Source organism: Oncorhynchus tshawytscha, linkage group LG05, assembly GCF_018296145.1.
Source record: "Oncorhynchus tshawytscha isolate Ot180627B linkage group LG05, Otsh_v2.0, whole genome shotgun sequence".
NCBI lineage: Eukaryota > Metazoa > Chordata > Actinopteri > Salmoniformes > Salmonidae > Oncorhynchus > Oncorhynchus tshawytscha.
This window is the reverse complement of record NC_056433.1, coordinates 56,278,244-56,295,831: the sequence shown is the minus strand read 5'-3', so window position 1 is coordinate 56,295,831 and position 17,588 is coordinate 56,278,244. Positions and strand designations below refer to the sequence as shown.

Below are 17,588 nucleotides of genomic sequence, written 5' to 3'. Positions count from 1 at the left end.
GTGTACGCCAGATGGCCATCGATGACACGGGGAGGGGGGGTGGGCATGGAAACAGAAGATAAAGGGCTGTGAGACAAGGGCTTAATCCTGAACATATGAAAAGTAGGGTGCATATGGAGGGTACAGGGTAACAGAAAACAAACAGCAGTGGGACTAAGGACTCTAAAGATGGGGAAGGGACCAATGAAACGGGGGGGACAGTTTGTGGGACTCCACCCGGAGGGGCAAGTCCCATGTTGATAGCCATACCCTCTGCCCAAGACGATAACGGGGAGCCGGAATCCAGCAGCGGTCCGCTTGTCAGCAATACCTTGTCGGCAATACCTGTCTTGAGAAGAGCGGCCCAAGCTCTTTTCCAGCGGACGAACACCTGGGCCGAGGGTATGTTGACTTCCGGTTCTTGCTCCAGGAATAGCGGGACTGATTCCCCTTTCGAGTGCTCCATGGGGTCAGTCCACTGGCTGAGCAGGGAAGAGATTTCCCGGGCATACTCCACCCAGACCAGTTGTTGGCTCCAGGTAGTGGGTTGGTTGAGACGAGGCACCGTAGTGTCGTTTCCAGGTCATGGTTCGCTCGCTCCGACTGGCCGTTGGATGGGGATGAAATCTGGAGGACAGGCTGGCCGACAATCCAATAAGGGTCCAGAACCGGGAAGAGAACTGAAGACCCCGGTTGGAGACCATGTTCACTGGGAGTCCATAGATCCGGAAGATGTGCTGCACCATGAGCTGATGGTAGTTTGGGGAGAGGTGTTAGGATAACGGTGTTGCCATCAGACGGAGGAAGCCCAGTGACAAAATCCAGAGAAAAATGGAACGAGGGGCAATAAGCAACGGGCAGTGGTTGAAGGAGGCCCAGCGGAGCTTTCTGCGGAGTCTTATTCTGGGCACATACCGTGCATGCAGTGACGAAGGCAGAGGCATCAGGAAACATAGTGGGCCACTAGAAGCGTTGCCAAAGGAAGGCCAGGGTTTGACAGGAGCCAGGAGGACAGGTAAGCCTGGAGGAATGAGCCCATTCCAGAACCTGGTACCTTGCGGACCAGGGTCTCAATACCCCCAGACAACTGAAGCCGCAAGGCATGAGGTAGGGAGGATGGTCTCAGAGTCAGAGGGTGTGGCAGCTGAACTGTACAGGCGAGAGAGAGCATCTGGCTTCACATTCTTAGACCATTGGCGGTAGGAGATGGTGAAGTTGAACCTGGTGAATAACAGAGCCCAACAGGCCTGCCTAGAGTTAAGGCGCTTGTCTGTGCGGAGATATTCCAAATTATTATGGTCGGTCCAAACCAAAATGGATGTTCCGCACCTTCCAGCCAGTGCCTCCACTCCTCCAGCGCCATCTTGACCGCCAGAAGTTCGTGGTTACCTACATCGTAGTTTCTCTCAGCGGAGTTGAGACGATGGGACAGGAAAGCACAGGTATGGAGCTTTTGGTCCAGGGCAGATTTCTGGGACAGGATGGCCCCCACTCCAACATCAGAAGCATCGACCTCAACCACAAACTGACGGGACAGGTCCGGATGGATGGGGGATGGGGCAGTAGTGAACCAATGCTTAAGATCCACAAAAGCCCTGTCAACCGCTGGGGACCATGTGAACGGTACATTGGGAGAAGTGAGTGTAGAGAGGGGAGCCGCCAGTTGGGGCCAATACACCACTACTCTCACTTTTTCAAGATCCATCTGGGCATTTACTTCAGCGATGACGTATCCCAGAAAGGAGAAAGTAGAGCGGTGAAACTCGCACTTCTCAGCCTTCACAAACAACTGGTTCTCCAGGAGGCGCTGAAGGACTTGCCAGACGTGTTCTTGGGCAGACCGGAGAAAACAAGGATGTCAACGAGGTAGACAAACACAAAATGATTCAGCATGGCATGTCATGGATCAGATTGTTGACCAGGGCCTGGAAAACAGTGAGCCCAAACGGCATGACCAGATACTCATAGTGTCCACTGGCCGTGTTGAAAGGCATCTTCAACTCGTCCCCCTCACGTATCCAGACGAGATGGTTGATATACAAAAGGTCCAACTTGGAAAGATGGTATCCCCCTGGAGAGGTTCGAAAGCAGAAGAGAGGAGTTGCAGGGGGTAACGATTCTTAATCGTGATGCCATTGAGGCCCCGGTAGTTGATGCATGGACATAGGGTCTTGTCCTTTATCACAAAGAAAAATCCTGCGCTGGCAGGTGATGCAGAAGGACGAATGCTCCCAGCAGCCAGAGAGTCCTCAATGTACTCCTCCATGGCCTTGGTCTCGGGGCCGGATAGGGAATATAGCCGAACTCGAGGCGGTGTGGTGTCCGGGAGGAGGTCAATGGCACAATCATAGGGACGATGTGAAGAGGTAGCACGAGCCTTGTTGAATACCTCCAGGAGATCATGGTACTCTGTGGGAACAGCAGAGAAATCCGAGGCTTTACTTAAACACAGAGGAGGATGTCTCGGGGGTGGCTGCGCCGCTTTAAGGCAGTGGGAGTGACAGAACGGGCTCCAACACAGGATTGAACCCATGGTTCAGTCAATAACGTGATTGTGCTTTTGGAGCCAAGAAAATCCCAACACAACAGGGACGTGAGGGGATTCAATGAGGAGAAGCTCCTCATGTTTTTTAATGGTGGCTCCCTGCAGGGAGACAGCGTGACGGAGCTGGTCTGCATCTGCTGGGTCAGTCATGGCCAGTTCGTACTATAACAACGCAAGGCGAGACCCAGATGCAGACACAGGAGGCAGGTGGCAGGTGGTTCGAGTCTCTGATATTTATTGAGCAACAAGGGGCAGGTCGAGCACATGCAAGAGGTCATAACCAGGTCAGAGTCCAGAAGGTACAGGGTGGCAGGCAGGCTTGTGGTCAGGGGCAGGCAGAATGGTCAGGCAGGCGGGCTCAGTGTCAGGACAGGCAAGAGGTCAAAACCGGGTGGACTAGGAAAAACAGGAACTCGGAAAACACGCTGGTAAGCTTGACAAGACGAACTGGCAACAGACAAACAGAACATTCATAACCTAACCATCACGAAACATCTATTCAATCAAATAAGCCCCAAGTAGGAAATTAGCAATTGCATTTTTTGTTGACCAAATTTGTCACTAAACCCTCTCGCTTCGCCTCTTCCTCTCTGCTAACTCTAGTTCTCTTTCCTTCCTCCCTCAGCATTTCTCTCTGCTCATGAGAATGGTAAATAAACCAGTTTGACCCTAGAGGACATACTCTCTCTGATCCCACTCTGCTGTATTAACTCTAACTCCTCTGTTTCTACAGTTGATCACAACATAGCACCCTCAGAGTACCTGTACAATCCCGAGATGCCGCAGGACAAGATGGGCTTTGATGAGGTACAGTAAGACACTGGCCCTGACTGTTTAGAGCAGGGGTGGGCAATATACAGACCCGGCCCGCGAGACCATTCAATCTGGCCCGGGGGAGGTTTAAAACCTGTTTGGGATAGGGGGCAGCATTGGGAAGTTTGGATGAAAAGCTTGCACAGAGTAAACTGCCTGTTACTCAGACCCAGAAGCTAGGATGTGCATGTAATTAGTAGATTTGGATAGAAAACACTCTAAAGTTCCCAAAACCGTTAAAATATGGTCTATGAGTATAACAGAACTCATATGGCAGGTGAAAACCTGAAAAAAATCCAACCAGGAATTCTGTGGTTTGTAGTTTTCAGGTGAATGCCTATCCAGTGTCTGTGGGGTCAGATTGCACTTCCTAAGGCTTCCAGTAGATGTCAACAGTCTTTCGAAGTTGTTTCAGGCTTTTATTGTGAAAGGGGAGAGAATAAGAGCACTCAGAGTAAGTGGCTTAGCTGAAAGCCATGAGTTGTTTATCGCGTGTGGCCGTGAGCGCGTCGTTGGTTATCTTTCTTTACTATTGTCAACGCTGTTGTCCGGTTGAAATAATATTGAATATTTATGATTAAAAGATCATAAGGATTGATTATAGATATCGTTTGACATGTTTCTACAAACTTTAATGGAACTTTTTTTGACTTTTCGTATGGAAGTTGTGCCCGCGCTTTGTGCATATGGATTACTGAACTAAACGTGCGAACAAAAATGAGGTTTTTGGAAATAAAGATGAACTTTATCGAACAAAACAAACATTTATTGTGTAACATGGAGTCCTGGGAGTGCCTCCAGATGAAGGTTACAGGTAAGTGATTCATTTTAATGTTATTTCTGACTTTTATGACACTGGAAAATGTCTATATGGTTTTTTGTGGCAAGGCACTGTCCTAACATAATCGCATGGTGTGCTTTCGCCGTAAAGCCTTTTTGAAATCTGACACAGTGGCTGGATTTTACAAGAAGTTTAGCTTTAAAATGGTGTATAATACTTGTATGTTTGAGGAACTCCCTTCCCAGGAAGGTTAAGTATATATACACACATTTGTGGGGGATGATCTTGTGAACTGGAGCACTAATTGTTAGAAAGGAATGTTTTCCTGATGAGTGGACTCCACAGTGAGGGTGAGTGGTATGGTGATGTGTGTAATGGTTCCGGATCATAGTGATCAGTTATTCAGGGCTTGAACAAGAAACAGATAGGAGAGTGGGTATGAGGTGATGTTGAGAGAGGAGGCAAGGGTCTGGTCAATAAAGTTCCCCACAGCACTGGAATCCACTAGCACTGTAGATTGACACAAGGGTCTGTCAGAAAATGATGCAGATGGGAATACACACAGCTACCCAGGAGGTAGAAGATCACATGACCGTCTCTCTACTACGAGTTCGGACATAACGGACACTGCTGAAGCTGCTGCCCTCCTTGACCACAATAGGGACAGAGCCCCAGCTGTTTCCATCTACGTCGTTCAGCCACAGGGAGGCGTGTGACCCCTACTTCCATGGGTTCAGAATCTGATACAGAGTGGTCACTGAGGGAGTGAGGGAGAGAACTGACGAAGGTACCGATGCTCCCAATGTAGGTTGTCCAGACAGATGGCCATCGCAATGAGTACGTCCAAGGAGAGGTTGTTGTCTTGACATGCCAGTTCCGTCTGGACCTCCTTGCGCAGTCCTCCTCTGAATAGCGTACAGAGCGCCGGCTCATTCCATCCGTTGGCTGCTGCTACAGTCCGGAAGGTGAGGGCGTACTCTGGTCATCCTGACATAGTTGGAATAGGCTCTCACTCCCCTCTCTACCCTCCGGTGGATGATCGAAGATGCCTCTGAACAGAGCCATGAACCCTTTATAGGAATCCAGCTCCTCCTCTCCTCGACAGCCGTAGCTCACTCCAACGCCCGCCCAGTCAGCAGAGAAATAACCGTGGCATTTTTGGACCTTTCAGTGGTTGGGGTTCCCATCTGTTGCGCAAAATAGAGGGAGCACTAGAATAGGCAGCCACGGCATTTAGATGGGGGTTCCGTCTTATCTATCTGGGAGGGAAAGAAGGGCATCGCGGACTGTTACATGGACTGGTGTGCTGGATTGACTGGTGGCAGAGTATCCTCCACTAATTGAAGGCAATGCCTCTCTGGTATGTTTGAGACATTGAAGACTGAAGCACATCTTCTATAGCCAACCCAGTTGCACCAGCTGGTCGTGGTGTTGACGAAGTAGGTATCCCTGTTCATCAACCATTTGGGAGATGTCCTGATTTCCTGCTGCTTCCATTTGTTGAGGCAGTATTCTGTATCGTAGACGCTGGTACTCGGGAAGCAAGTGCAGGTGGTGAGTGTAATAATAAACAGAACATGGCACAATACAAGAAGCAAGAGTAGCGTACAGACATGAAACACATAGTCAATACTGCCTGGGGAATGAACCTAAGGGAGTGCCAGATAAAGGGGAGGTAATGAGTGAGGTAATGGAATCCAGGTGTGCCTCATGATGAAGCGCAGGTATGCATAACGATTGTTGCCAGGTGTGCGTAATGATGGTTGCCAGGACCGGTGGTTAGTAAACCAGTGACGTTGAGCGCCGGAGGGGAGGAGTGGGTGTAGACGTGACACCAGGCCACTCTTGAACGTCTGAAGCCAGATAGAAAGTATGTAGAAATGATAATGGAACTACAAGTTTTCAAATAACTGCCCCTTTTTCTGGCCCACAAATTGCTTTTGCAAAACAAATCTGTCCGAAAAAATTCTCTGCATCCCTTCACTTCCCAATGTGGCCCTCGAGCCTAATTTATTGCCCACCCCTGGTTTAGAGGAACTATTTATATTGATGTGACATTTATTTCTCACCCTCCCTTTCCTGCTCTTACTTCCTGTTCCTTCATCCATTACCCCTGTGCCTCTCCCCTTTTTTCCAACTCTACTTTCCTACTCTGATTACTCCCCCTCTTCCTCCTGATTGCTCACTCCTTCTCTCCCCCTTCCTTCCCTCCCTTCGTTTCAGATATTCCTGATTAATCTGAAACGTCGTCTGGACAGGAGACAGAGGATGTTGAGCACCATGGCCTCTCTGGGTCTGCAGGCCACCATCACTGACGCAGTGGACGGCAAGTAGGTCTCTCTCTCACACACACGCACACACACAGGACTGCATAGCTGCATGGGACACTATGGTTTAAATGAGTTCTCTGTTCATCGATCACAATCCCTCACTTTCTCTCTCTCTCACTCTCCTTCTCTCTCTCTCAGGGCTCTGAACTCTTCTCAGCTGCAGGCATTGGGTATAGAGATGATTCCAGGTTATCAGGACCCGTACTCTGGCCGTGTTCTAACCAGAGGAGAGATAGGCTGCTTCCTCAGCCACCACTCCACCTGGGTACAGGTATGCTGAACTAATCATACTGTCCTTACGATAGATGGATGCAGATCCCCTATCCTATCAGTGGTTGTGTCCTCTTGCGGATTTGTGACCTCAGACCTATTCTCTGTGCTGTTGTCAGATGGCGGAGCGTGGTCTTTCCAAGGTGCTGGTGCTGGAGGATGACGTGCGCTTTGAGCCCAGGTTTAAGAGACGAATGATGACCATCATAGAGGAAGTAGAGAAGGCCCAGCTGGACTGGGATCTCATGTAAGAAATACGTCTACAAGTAGCATTGTTATGATGTGTAATTCTACATTTTGGGCTTATGTATAATTCATTCCATCGTTCTCTCTCTCTCCTGCAGCTATGTTGGGCGTAAGCGTATGCAGGTGCACCAACCGGAGCATTCGGTGGAAGGGGTTAATAACCTGGTGGAGGCTGACTACTCTTATTGGACGCTGGGCTATGCCCTGTCAGCGCAGGGTGCCAGGAAGCTGCTGGCTGCTCAGGCCTTCAGCAAGATGCTACCTGTCGATGAGTTCCTCCCTGTCATGTTCAACAAACACCCCAAGTAAGTGACTGGCTGACTGCACTGACACAGACGGAGACAGATAGGGGGTCAGACAGGGGGACGGACAGACAGGGAACGGACAGGAGAACCGACAGGGACAGACAGAGGGACAGGGAAGTGCATAGAAAGACTGCTAGAGACAGAAAGACAAACAGACTCGTATTGAGATACCATCTGCATGAGGGACAGACTTATTTTAGCATCTACATTTATAAAAGCATTTACAGTGCAGAAACAAACACGGAGAGGATGCAGACAGACTTACATTTCGACAGTCAAAGTCAGACAGACAAACACAGAGACTAGAAACAGACTAGACGACCAATCAGAACAAAAATGAAGTGTGCCGCACAGTAATACGTATACATAGACAAAAATACATCTATATAGTCTGCTGTTTTAGAGGTACACCAGCATGCCCCCGTCTTCCTCTTCTTTCTCCCTTATTCATTCTCTTCAACACCTCTCCCCACGCCATCTCTCTCTTGCCTCCTCCTTTTCTCTTCCTCTCTCTCGCTCTCTATTCATCTCTGTCTCCCCCTCTCTCTCTCCTGTATGGAGTGGGTCCCTTACCCTCGTAGGACACACAATGGTTCCCTATCTGTCTGCTTCCTCCTGGGGAAATCCTGCTCTACCCCTCTCTCCACCTCTTAGCCCCATCTCTGTCTCTGACACCTTGTCCTCTGCCTCTCCTTGCTCCCCTGCCCCTTTTCTCTCTCACCTCTCTCCTAACCCTCTCCGCCCTTCCCATTCCCCCTCTTTTTCCCTCAGTCTTCCTACACCTCTTTGCATTTTCCCCTCTGTCCTCCCCTCTCTTCCCGTCTCTCTTCCTCTCCCTCTCTCTTTCCCTCACTCTGGCTCTCGGAGGAATGTGGGTCCGGAATGGTTCTTCCTGCTACTGGTGAGAGGGACAGGATTCCCATTGATCCAGAGCTGAGCATGGGGGTGGGGAGAGATGGACAGGGAGAGACTGGTGTGTGTGTGTGTGTGTGTGTGTGTGTGTGTGTGTGTGTGTGTGTGTGTGTGTGTGTGTGTGTGTGTGTGAAATAAAATTCAATTTAATAAAATCTACTTTTATTTGTCACATGCTTCGTAAACAGGGCCCATCCCAACAATGTAGAGAGAAAAATATATACAAAATAATAACACATGAATACACAATGAGTAGTGAATGATAACTTGGCTATGTACACAAGGTACCAGTACCGATGTGCAGTGGTATGAGGTCATTGAGGTAGCTATGTACTGTACATATAGGTATGGGTAAAGTGATTAGGCAACAGGATCAATAATAAACAGTAAGCAGCAGTGTGTGTGATGAATAAAAAGGGTCATCACATATGTCAATGCAGATAGTCCGGGTAGCAATTTGGTTAACTTATGTTTTGGGGAAAGAAGCTGTTCAGGGTCCTGTTGGTTCCAGACTTGGTGCATCGGTACCGCTTGCCGTGAAGTAGCAGAGAGAACAGTCTGTGTCTTGGGTGGCTGGAGTCTTTGCTAGGGCCTTCCTCTGACACTGCCTGATATAGAGGTCCTGAATGGCAGGGAGTTAGGCCCCAGTGATGTACTGGACCATACGCACTACCCTCTGTAACGCCTTGCGGTCGGATGCCATTGCCATACCAAGTGGTGATGCAGCCAGTCAAGATGCTCTTAATGGTGCAGCTAATTAATCTCTCAGCAACTGACCTCTCTATAGGGTGTGTGTGTATCCGTCTGTGTGTCTGTGTATCCGTGTGTGTGCGTGTCTGAGTGTGAGTATGAATTACTATGTAAATACAGACCACAGCGTGTGTGTGTGTGTGTGTGTGAGAGAGGGCACAGGAGAGGGAAAGAGAAGGAGTGCTATGTAAACACACAGTCAGCAATGTGTGTAGTTGGTAAACGTAGGTTGTGTAATATGTGTGGGAAATTTCAATATGTGAGTATCTGAGAGAGAGAGAGCGAGAAAGAGAGAGCTAAGTCTGGAGAGAGTGAATGAGCGTGAAAGTGGGTTAGGGATGCCCTGCAGTTTCTCCTCTCCTCTGCCTGCTCTGTGCTGACGCTGGGAGAATTAAACACTCAGACTAAGTCTCTCTCAGGGTTCACCTCCCTGGGCAGAAATTCAGGCATTAGGTTACACTCTCTTTGAGTGCTGACACTCAAATGGCCACAGGGGGGGCTGACCTCCACCAGCTGACCTCTGGCTGACAGGGCCTGACTGATTGAAGTGGACATGTCACTCCTCTCCCCTCTCTGCACCCCTGCCACTCTCTGACTCACTTAGATTTATTTATTTTTTTATTTTTTTAAATTACCTTTATTTAACCAGGTAGGCCAGTTGAGAACAAGTTCTCATTTACAACTACGACCTGGCCAAGATAAAGCAAAGCAGTACGACACAAACAACAACACAGAGTTACACATGGAATAAACAAACAGTCAATAATATAATAGAAAAAAAGTATGTATACAGTATGTGCAAATGAGGTAGGATAAGGGAGGTAAGGCAATAAATAGGCCATAGTGGCAAAATAATTAAAATATACAATTAAACACTGGAGTGATAGATGTGCAGAAGATGAGTGTACAAGTAGAGATACTGGGGTGCAAAGGAGCAAAATAAATAACAGTATGGGGATGAGGTAGTTGGATGGGCTTATTACAGATGGGCTGTGTACTGCTGCAGTGATCGGTAAGCTGCTCTGACGGCTGATGCTTAACGTTAGTGAGGGAGATATAAGTCTCCAACTTCAGTGATTTTTGCAATTCGTTCCAGTCATTGGCAGCATAGAACTGGAAGGAAAGGCAGCCAAAGGAGGTGTTGGCTTTGGGGGTGACAAGTGAAATATACCTGCTGGACCATGTGCTACGGGTTGGTGTTGCTATGGTGACCAGTGAGCTGAGACAAGGCGGAGCTATACCTAGCAAAGGCTTATAGATGACCTAGAGCCAGTGGGTTTGGCAACGAATATGAAGCGAGGACCAGCCAATGTGAGCATACAGGTCGCAGTGGTGGGTAGTATATGGGGCTTTGGTGACAAAACACATGGCACTGTGATAGACTGCATCCAATTTTCTGAGTAGAGTGTTGGAGGCTACTTTGTAAATAACATCGCCGAAGTCGAGGATCGGTAGGATAGTCAGTTTTACGAGGGTGTGTTTGGCAGCAGGAGTGAAGGAGGCTTTGTTGCAAAATAGCAAGTCGATTCTAGATTTAACTTTGGATTGGAGATGCTTAATGTGAGTCTGGAAGGAGAGTTTACAGTCTAGCCAGACACCTAGGTATTTATAGTTGTCCACATATTCTAAGTCAGAACCATCCAGAGTAGTGATGCTAGTCGGGCGGGAGCGTGCGGGCAGCGATCGGTTGAAGAGCATGCATTTCATTTTACTAGCATTTAAGAGCAGTTGGAGGCTACGGAAGGAGTGTTGTATGGTGTTGAAGCTCGTTTGGAGGTTTGTTAACACAGTGTCCAAAGAAGGGGCCAGATGTATACAGAATGGTGCCGTCTGTGTAGAGGTGGATCAGAGAATCACCAGCAGCAAGAGCAACATCATTGATGTATACAGAGAAAAGAGTCGGCCCGAGAATTGAACCCTGTGGCACCCCCATAGAGACTGCCAGAGGTCCGGACAACAGGCCCTCCGATTTGACACACTGACTTCTATCTGAGAAGTAGTTAGTGAACCAGGCGAGGCAGTCATTAGAGAAACCAAGGCTGTTGAGTATGCCGATAAGAATACGGTGATTGACAGAGTCAAAAGCCTTGGCCAGGTCGATGAAGACGGCTGCACAGTACTGTCTTTTATCAATGGTGGTTATGATATCGTTTAGGACCTTGAGCGTGGCTGAGGTGCACCCGTGACCAGCTCGGAAACCAGTTGCTGCGGGGAGTGCAGAGCTGGTGCAGAGCTGTTGGCCGGGTTTGGGGTAGCCAGGTGGAAAGCATGGCCAGCCGTAGAGAAATACTTATTGAAATTCCCGATAATCATGGATTTATCAGTGGTGACACTGTTTCCTAGTCTCAGTGCAGTAGGCAGCTGGGAGGAGGTACTCTTATTCTCCATGGACTTTAGTGTCCCAAAACCTTTTGGAATTAGTGTTGCATGATGCAAACTTCTGTTTGAAAAAGCTAGCCTTTGCTTTCCTGTATGACTGCGTGTATTGGTTCCTGACTTCCCTGAAAAGTTGCATATCACGGGGACTATTCAAAGCTAGTGCAGTATGCCACAGAGTGTTCTTGTGCTGGTCAAGGGCAGTCAGGTCTGGAGTGAACCAAGGGCTATGTCTGTTCTTAGTTCTATATTTTGATGATGACATGTTAAAGTGTTTTTTCAAGATACTGGAATAATCCGTCTATCACTCTGTGTCTCTGCCAGCTTCCAGGATCAACTTTGACCAGGTGTTGCTGAATTACCATATATAAGCCTCTCCTTCTCTCCCTGTATCATTCTGCATGGTGCACGAAATGCACTTTGATGACAGATTACTATGTCTTCCTCCATCCTTCTATGTGTGATACTCTATGATGTGTCAATGAACCCTCCTGTCTTTCCCCTTCTCTCCGTCAGTTCTGACTTCATGTCTCACTTTGAGCCTCGGGACCTGAAGGCCTTCTCTGTGGAGCCCCTCCTCCTGTACCCCACCCACTACACGGGCGAACCGGGCTATGTGAGTGACACGGAGACCTCCACCATCTGGGACGACGAGGCCACCGCCACCGACTGGGACCGCCTGCACCAGCACGCCAGGAAGACAGAGCAGCAAGGCCGCATCCACACCGTGGCTCAGAACAGTGTGACGGGAGACTCACCTCCGCCTGCCGCCCGCTCCACACGTGATGAACTCTGAGAAGGAAGAGAGAGAGACTTGTAGACGTGCTTTTGCACGGACACACACATGGACATACACACGGACACACAAGGACATACACATTCACAAACTCATGCGCATGCACGCACGCACGCATGCTCTCTCTCTCTCTCTCTCTCTCTCACACACACACCCACCCACCCAACTGGATACACAGTCAACTACTCTGCTCAGTGCGTTTTCTCATTGGCTATCTGCTGTCTACTAGCATATTAGCAGGCTGAGATGTGAATCCCATTGGATGCCTGATGAGGGGTGGAGTGGTCTGTGCACTGAGAAAGTGGGCCCAGGACCTCAGATGTATTTGTTCCCCTTGCGCTCTACAGTCTGACACGCACACACACACACACACACACACACACACACACACATACACACACAGTCAGAGAGAGACCTTGAAGAGACTCAGAGAGAAGGACTGGGGGGACCTGAACACCCACACCATGCAGGGACGATGTGAGAGAGACAGAGACTGGACGACCTGAGACTGCAACATGTGGAAGACAGATATTGCTGTTTGCAGTACAGAGATAAAACTCACAAACCAATGTTTATTGTATTGTTAAAAAAGGATGATTATTGTAATTTAAAAATAACATGTGGTTTATGGGCAGCCCAGGGAATAAAGGAATCTTACAGCTGTCTGAAATGACGTTGTGTGTGTGTGCGCTTGTGTGCATGCAGGCTGGTGTTTGTGTTTTTCCATGATCGCAAGTATACCCAGGAGTGCTGTCAGTTGCTATGATGTCATATCACTGTCACTACCAGACACACTCAACACATGTACGTACACACTCATACACACATGCAAGAGCGCACACACACACTGTCACAATCATTTGCCATTTGATTCTTTGTAAGAAGCAGGTCAGGACAGAGATGATGGAGGACAGTGTTCCCCTGAGACAGTCAGCCTGTGAACCTGTAGATACTGTTGTAGCAGTTAGCAGACTGGCCCTGGTACACACAGATCAGACTACACTCATCTGGCTTTACACTGAGCTGAGCTCAACCTGGCCTTTCATCTAACTGGAATGGTGGTGCTACAAATCTGTGTTTTCATTCACTCTGCAGTTTGTTTGTTTGATTCGGCCATATCTCCTGCTATCATCTCTGTTATGGCTACAGGGTTTGAAACGACTATGGTGTAAGGTTTTGGCCGTGTATTGCTGTTATTTCAATTGTATCACTAACCTAAACTGCTGCACTGTTCCCACGACCTTGTCATGTCAACCTTACTGTCTGTAGCATAGACACAGCTCTGGTCGACGGCAACATTTCACTCAAGAACACGACTCATGTACAGTAAATCCCATTTAGCTGCTGGCCACAGTTTTTCGGGCCCCAGTCATAGTCAAAGCATGTGCACTGTATGCATGTACAGGTAGACACTCCTCTCAGTATTCAGTACACTGTGTTCTATCCCATGGTGTGCACCGTGGTCAGGTTATAGGAAATTCCTCTCTGGGTTTTACTGTTCCCGTCCGTAGAATCAGTCGTTGAGGCTCAGACCTGCATGGGGAACAGAGGAAGGGAGAGAGAGAAGAGGAGAAACTGTCCAGAACGGAGGATTTTACGAGACACATGAGTTCCATAAAGAGACAGGCAGGTTGGATATGGAGAAGTCTGCCTCTGAGCCCTGAATACCTCTACTGCTGGACAGGAGGATGATAAGGAGGAGGCCACAGTAACCTACAGACATATCAGAACCACACCTCTAACCATACACGAACAGTAGATAGCTATTATAAGAGCCCAGTGTGGTGTTTGTTTGCCTGAGTGATTTAACTAACTGCGAAAATACCTGTGAACATGTTGATATTCTGTCTTGTCTGTGTTGACATTGTCCCTGTCTCAATCTCCTTCTGTTGAAATAGAAAGAGAGGCAATGTCGCCACCTGCTGGTCATGAGCAGGTGTTGAATTTGGAATTCAGAGGTGGAGGAGGAGCCCCATTTGACAGGTTAGAGTTAGGGTTGAGCCATGTTGACTGTTATCCGCCATGTCTCTCCACACTTTCCTCTTGTCCTATGTCCACACCCTGGCTCAACTCTAACCCTAACCCTGGTTTATAAGGCCAGAGGGGGTGTAGCATATGGTCAATATACAACGGCTAAGGGCTGTTCTTATGGATACCAGCTGTTAGCTGTGGTATATCGCCCATATAACACAAACCTCCGAGGTGCCTTATTGCTATTATTAACTGGTTACCAATGTAATTAGAGCAGTAAAAACGTTTTTTGTTGTTGTCATACCCATGGTATACGATCTGATATACCACGTCTTTCAGCCAATCAGCATTCAAGGCTGGAAACACCCAGTTTATAATGTACTTTTGATCCTACTTTTTATCTGGTTGTGAGTGATAATGCAAATGTCATTGATTAGAGTTAATACCTGAATCAAAGGACAACCAGCCTGGGGATACCAATGGTACAGAAGGGGAATGTCTGACTAAATCAACAACGGCTTGGCTCATTTAGTAGGAGTCCCCTTTTCATTCAATGACCAATGACCATAGAGTACAAGGTTGAATTCTGTTTATTAAAATACTTTGGTTCACTCTCAAGCTGTAGTAATAAAGCTCTGTCAGGCAGCACACGTGAAGATACTCATCCCAAAGACACAGGAACACAGGCATGCATACACACACACACACACACACACACACACACATACACACACACACACACACACACACACTTACACATACACACACACACACACACACACACATACACATACACACACATACACACACACACATACACATACACACACACACACATACACATACACATACACACACACATACACACACACACATACACACACACATACACACACACATACACACACATACACACACACACACACACACACACACACACACACACACATACACATACACACACATATACATACATACACATACACACATACACATACACGCAGATAGACGGCCACAGAGGACGTAAGATAGAGAGGTGCAGAGCGGCACTGCAGCTGTTAGTGTGAGTCAGTAGTTCAGCACTGCAGCTGGAGAGGGAGCACGACGGGAGAGATAGTGTGTGATTGCTGTACTGTGTGTTAGTGTGTACGTATGTGAGTGTGAAAGCAAGAGATAAAGCTGGGGCCGAGTGGTTCTGATTTGCTGCTGCTGCTGGACAGAGGCTGAGGCATCGCGGAGATGAATGTGTCAAACGACAGTAGACGACAGGACAGACACATGACGGAGTGCGAGAAAATGAAGAGAGCATATCTTTAAGAGATTTCCCTCCATCTTTCTCTCTCTCTCTCTTTCTGTCCTCCTCCTCTATGCAGCAGAGCAGACAATGCTAGTGTCTCTCTAATGGAGGGATTCTGCACACGCACTCAGGTAGGAAATACTGCTGACCTCACACACTGAGTTATTACCTTTCTCTGTGCATCACTTCATTCCTATTTTGTTTAATATCCCCACCAAATGACTAGTAGATAGATTAGTTTGGAGTGGGCAGGGTATGGTTGTAATGAGATTTGAAATAATAATGTGTTCAGCTTTATAAATAATATGTTTGTATGGGGAGTTGGAGAACTGGCCTAACTGCTATTCTACATACTTGAGCTGCATTTGTTTGTCCATATGTGAGGGTGTGTGTGCAGTATGCGTACACGTACAGTACTTTAGGGGGGTGGCAGGGGGAGTGCAGAGAGCGATAAAGTACACCTAACATCAGTTTGCTCAGATGAAGTCTGCAATATTCATCAGTCCCAGTCTGTTCTGGCACATGCTTTCCCCTGCTTCTCCTCCCCTCTCCTCTTTTTCCCTCTTCCTGTTCTCCTCGTTTCCCCCTTTCCACTTCTCTCTACTCTGTCACTTCCCTTCCTTTCTTTCTTTCTCTCTCGTTCTATTTGTTTTCCCTGTGCTGCACCCCACCGGCCATCTCTCTCTCTCTCTCTCTCTCTCTCTCTCTCTCTGTTTGTTTGTCCGGCTATAGGCTGCAGTGCTGAGCTGGGTAGGGGTGGGTCTGTGTAGTATTCTCCAGTGTGCTCCAGGACCCTGTGCCCCTCTGAGCATCAGACTCACGCACACATGCAGAGTCCTCCCACCTCTCACCATCCTGTCCTCTAGCCTCTAGCGCAGTGCCAAAACAGGGTGCATCTACATGGGTAGGCAGACAGGTATTCAGGCAAGTACACACTCACAGCAAACACAAACAGAGTATACGGAGCATACAATGCAAAACACAGCTGGCATCAACTCCATTCATTATTGTTGGTTAAATATTATACACATGACAGTTCCATTTTTGAGAATTGTGTTGTGACTCCCCTGCACTATTTTCTTCTGGATCTTCCTCTTTTCAAGTCTCTGTGCTGGGACTGACAGACTGCTGTTCGCACTTCCTTCTCTACCTCCCGCACTATCTCCACCAGACGCCCAGGCAGCCGCAGAGAGAGCAGGGGGGAGAAGAACCCAGAGGAAGAGGGAGGAGATTGGGGTTGACCCCTCCAAGGTGGAGGCATCCTGACATGTCTGACCACATTGATAGGGTGAAGATAGGCTGGGAGGGGGGCATTAACTACCCTAGGTTGGGGTGTGGAGATGTGCATGGATGTGTTCAGGTGTGGGGGAGAGAGCAGGGTGAACGCTTGGGGAGTGTGGGTTCTCTCCACAGGCTCTGTGTATGTCCTCAGTGGGAGGTCCAAAAAGGCAGGGCCTATGCCTGTAATTGCTGATATCTGAATTGCATTAACCCTGTCCGACCTCTACCCTCTCAGGCAGCAGGGGGAGCTGTAGGGCCGACGGTGGGACATCTCTAACAAAACACCTTAGCAGATGCCCCCAAGCAGCTCCAGAGATGGGGCTGAGGGTGAGTCGAGGCCAGAGGGCAGCCAGGCTGCGGAGGCCTGTTTGGTTGTCCAGACTGTGGGTCTGGCTGGGGGCTGTGTGGTAGAGCTGGGAGAAGAGCAGATCCAGGCGCACCCATGGATAGTGCAGCAAGAAGGAGATCAGGGTCTGGGAACACTCCTGGCACGGCGTGTAGTTACAGTACAGTATGATGTAGCTCACTTCCTCACACACTTCTAGTACTGAGGACAAGTAGCTGGGGAGGGACACACAAGAGCCTTGCAGTAAATGCATACAATATCGACATTGCTACACAGTATGCATTGAGAGTATGAGTGACGAACTCTGACTCACCCCTGATGGTCAAACAGCAGGGGCTCAGGGTGTTGACCTTGTGCAAGACAGTTGCTAGCCTGGCCCCTCTGCACTAAGGTCCCACTGGGGCCCCATAGCTCATAGAACAGCCGCAGGGCCCTGGCCCCCGAGGGCCCCATGGGAAAGCCAAATGCTTCACAGAACTGGGAGTAGGACATGGCTGCCTCTGCCCCTGTCAGGATGTGTTGGGGACACTGAGGGCAGTCAGGAGAGCTGGACGCTGCCTGATGGTCACTCATCACACTGACCTGCAGGG

General features: G+C 48.6%; 2 protein-coding genes across 3 annotated transcripts in view; one reads left to right on the top strand and one right to left on the bottom strand.

Annotated features, from left to right (window-relative positions):
- Positions 1–12,776, top strand: part of LOC112250918 (procollagen galactosyltransferase 2) — a 42,270-nt gene extending 29,494 nt beyond the window's left edge. For both annotated transcript variants that reach the window (XM_024421470.2, XM_024421471.2), the window contains exons 7-12: positions 3,258–3,331; positions 6,342–6,448; positions 6,587–6,719; positions 6,838–6,965; positions 7,063–7,269; positions 11,824–12,776. In XM_024421470.2, the coding sequence (XP_024277238.1) occupies positions 3,258–3,331; positions 6,342–6,448; positions 6,587–6,719; positions 6,838–6,965; positions 7,063–7,269; positions 11,824–12,103 (929 nt within the window). In that variant the 3' untranslated portion in view covers positions 12,104–12,776. The remainder of the gene's footprint in view (positions 1–3,257; positions 3,332–6,341; positions 6,449–6,586; positions 6,720–6,837; positions 6,966–7,062; positions 7,270–11,823) is intronic.
- Positions 12,777–13,616: 840 nt separating this feature from the next.
- LOC112251559 (putative C->U-editing enzyme APOBEC-4) lies at positions 13,617–17,571 on the bottom strand. Its single transcript, XM_042322706.1, is given in 4 exon segments — positions 13,617–13,636; positions 16,494–16,875; positions 16,877–17,213; positions 17,312–17,571. Coding segments are annotated over 4 exon segments (999 nt in total).
- Between the last annotated feature and the right edge of the window lie 17 nt (positions 17,572–17,588).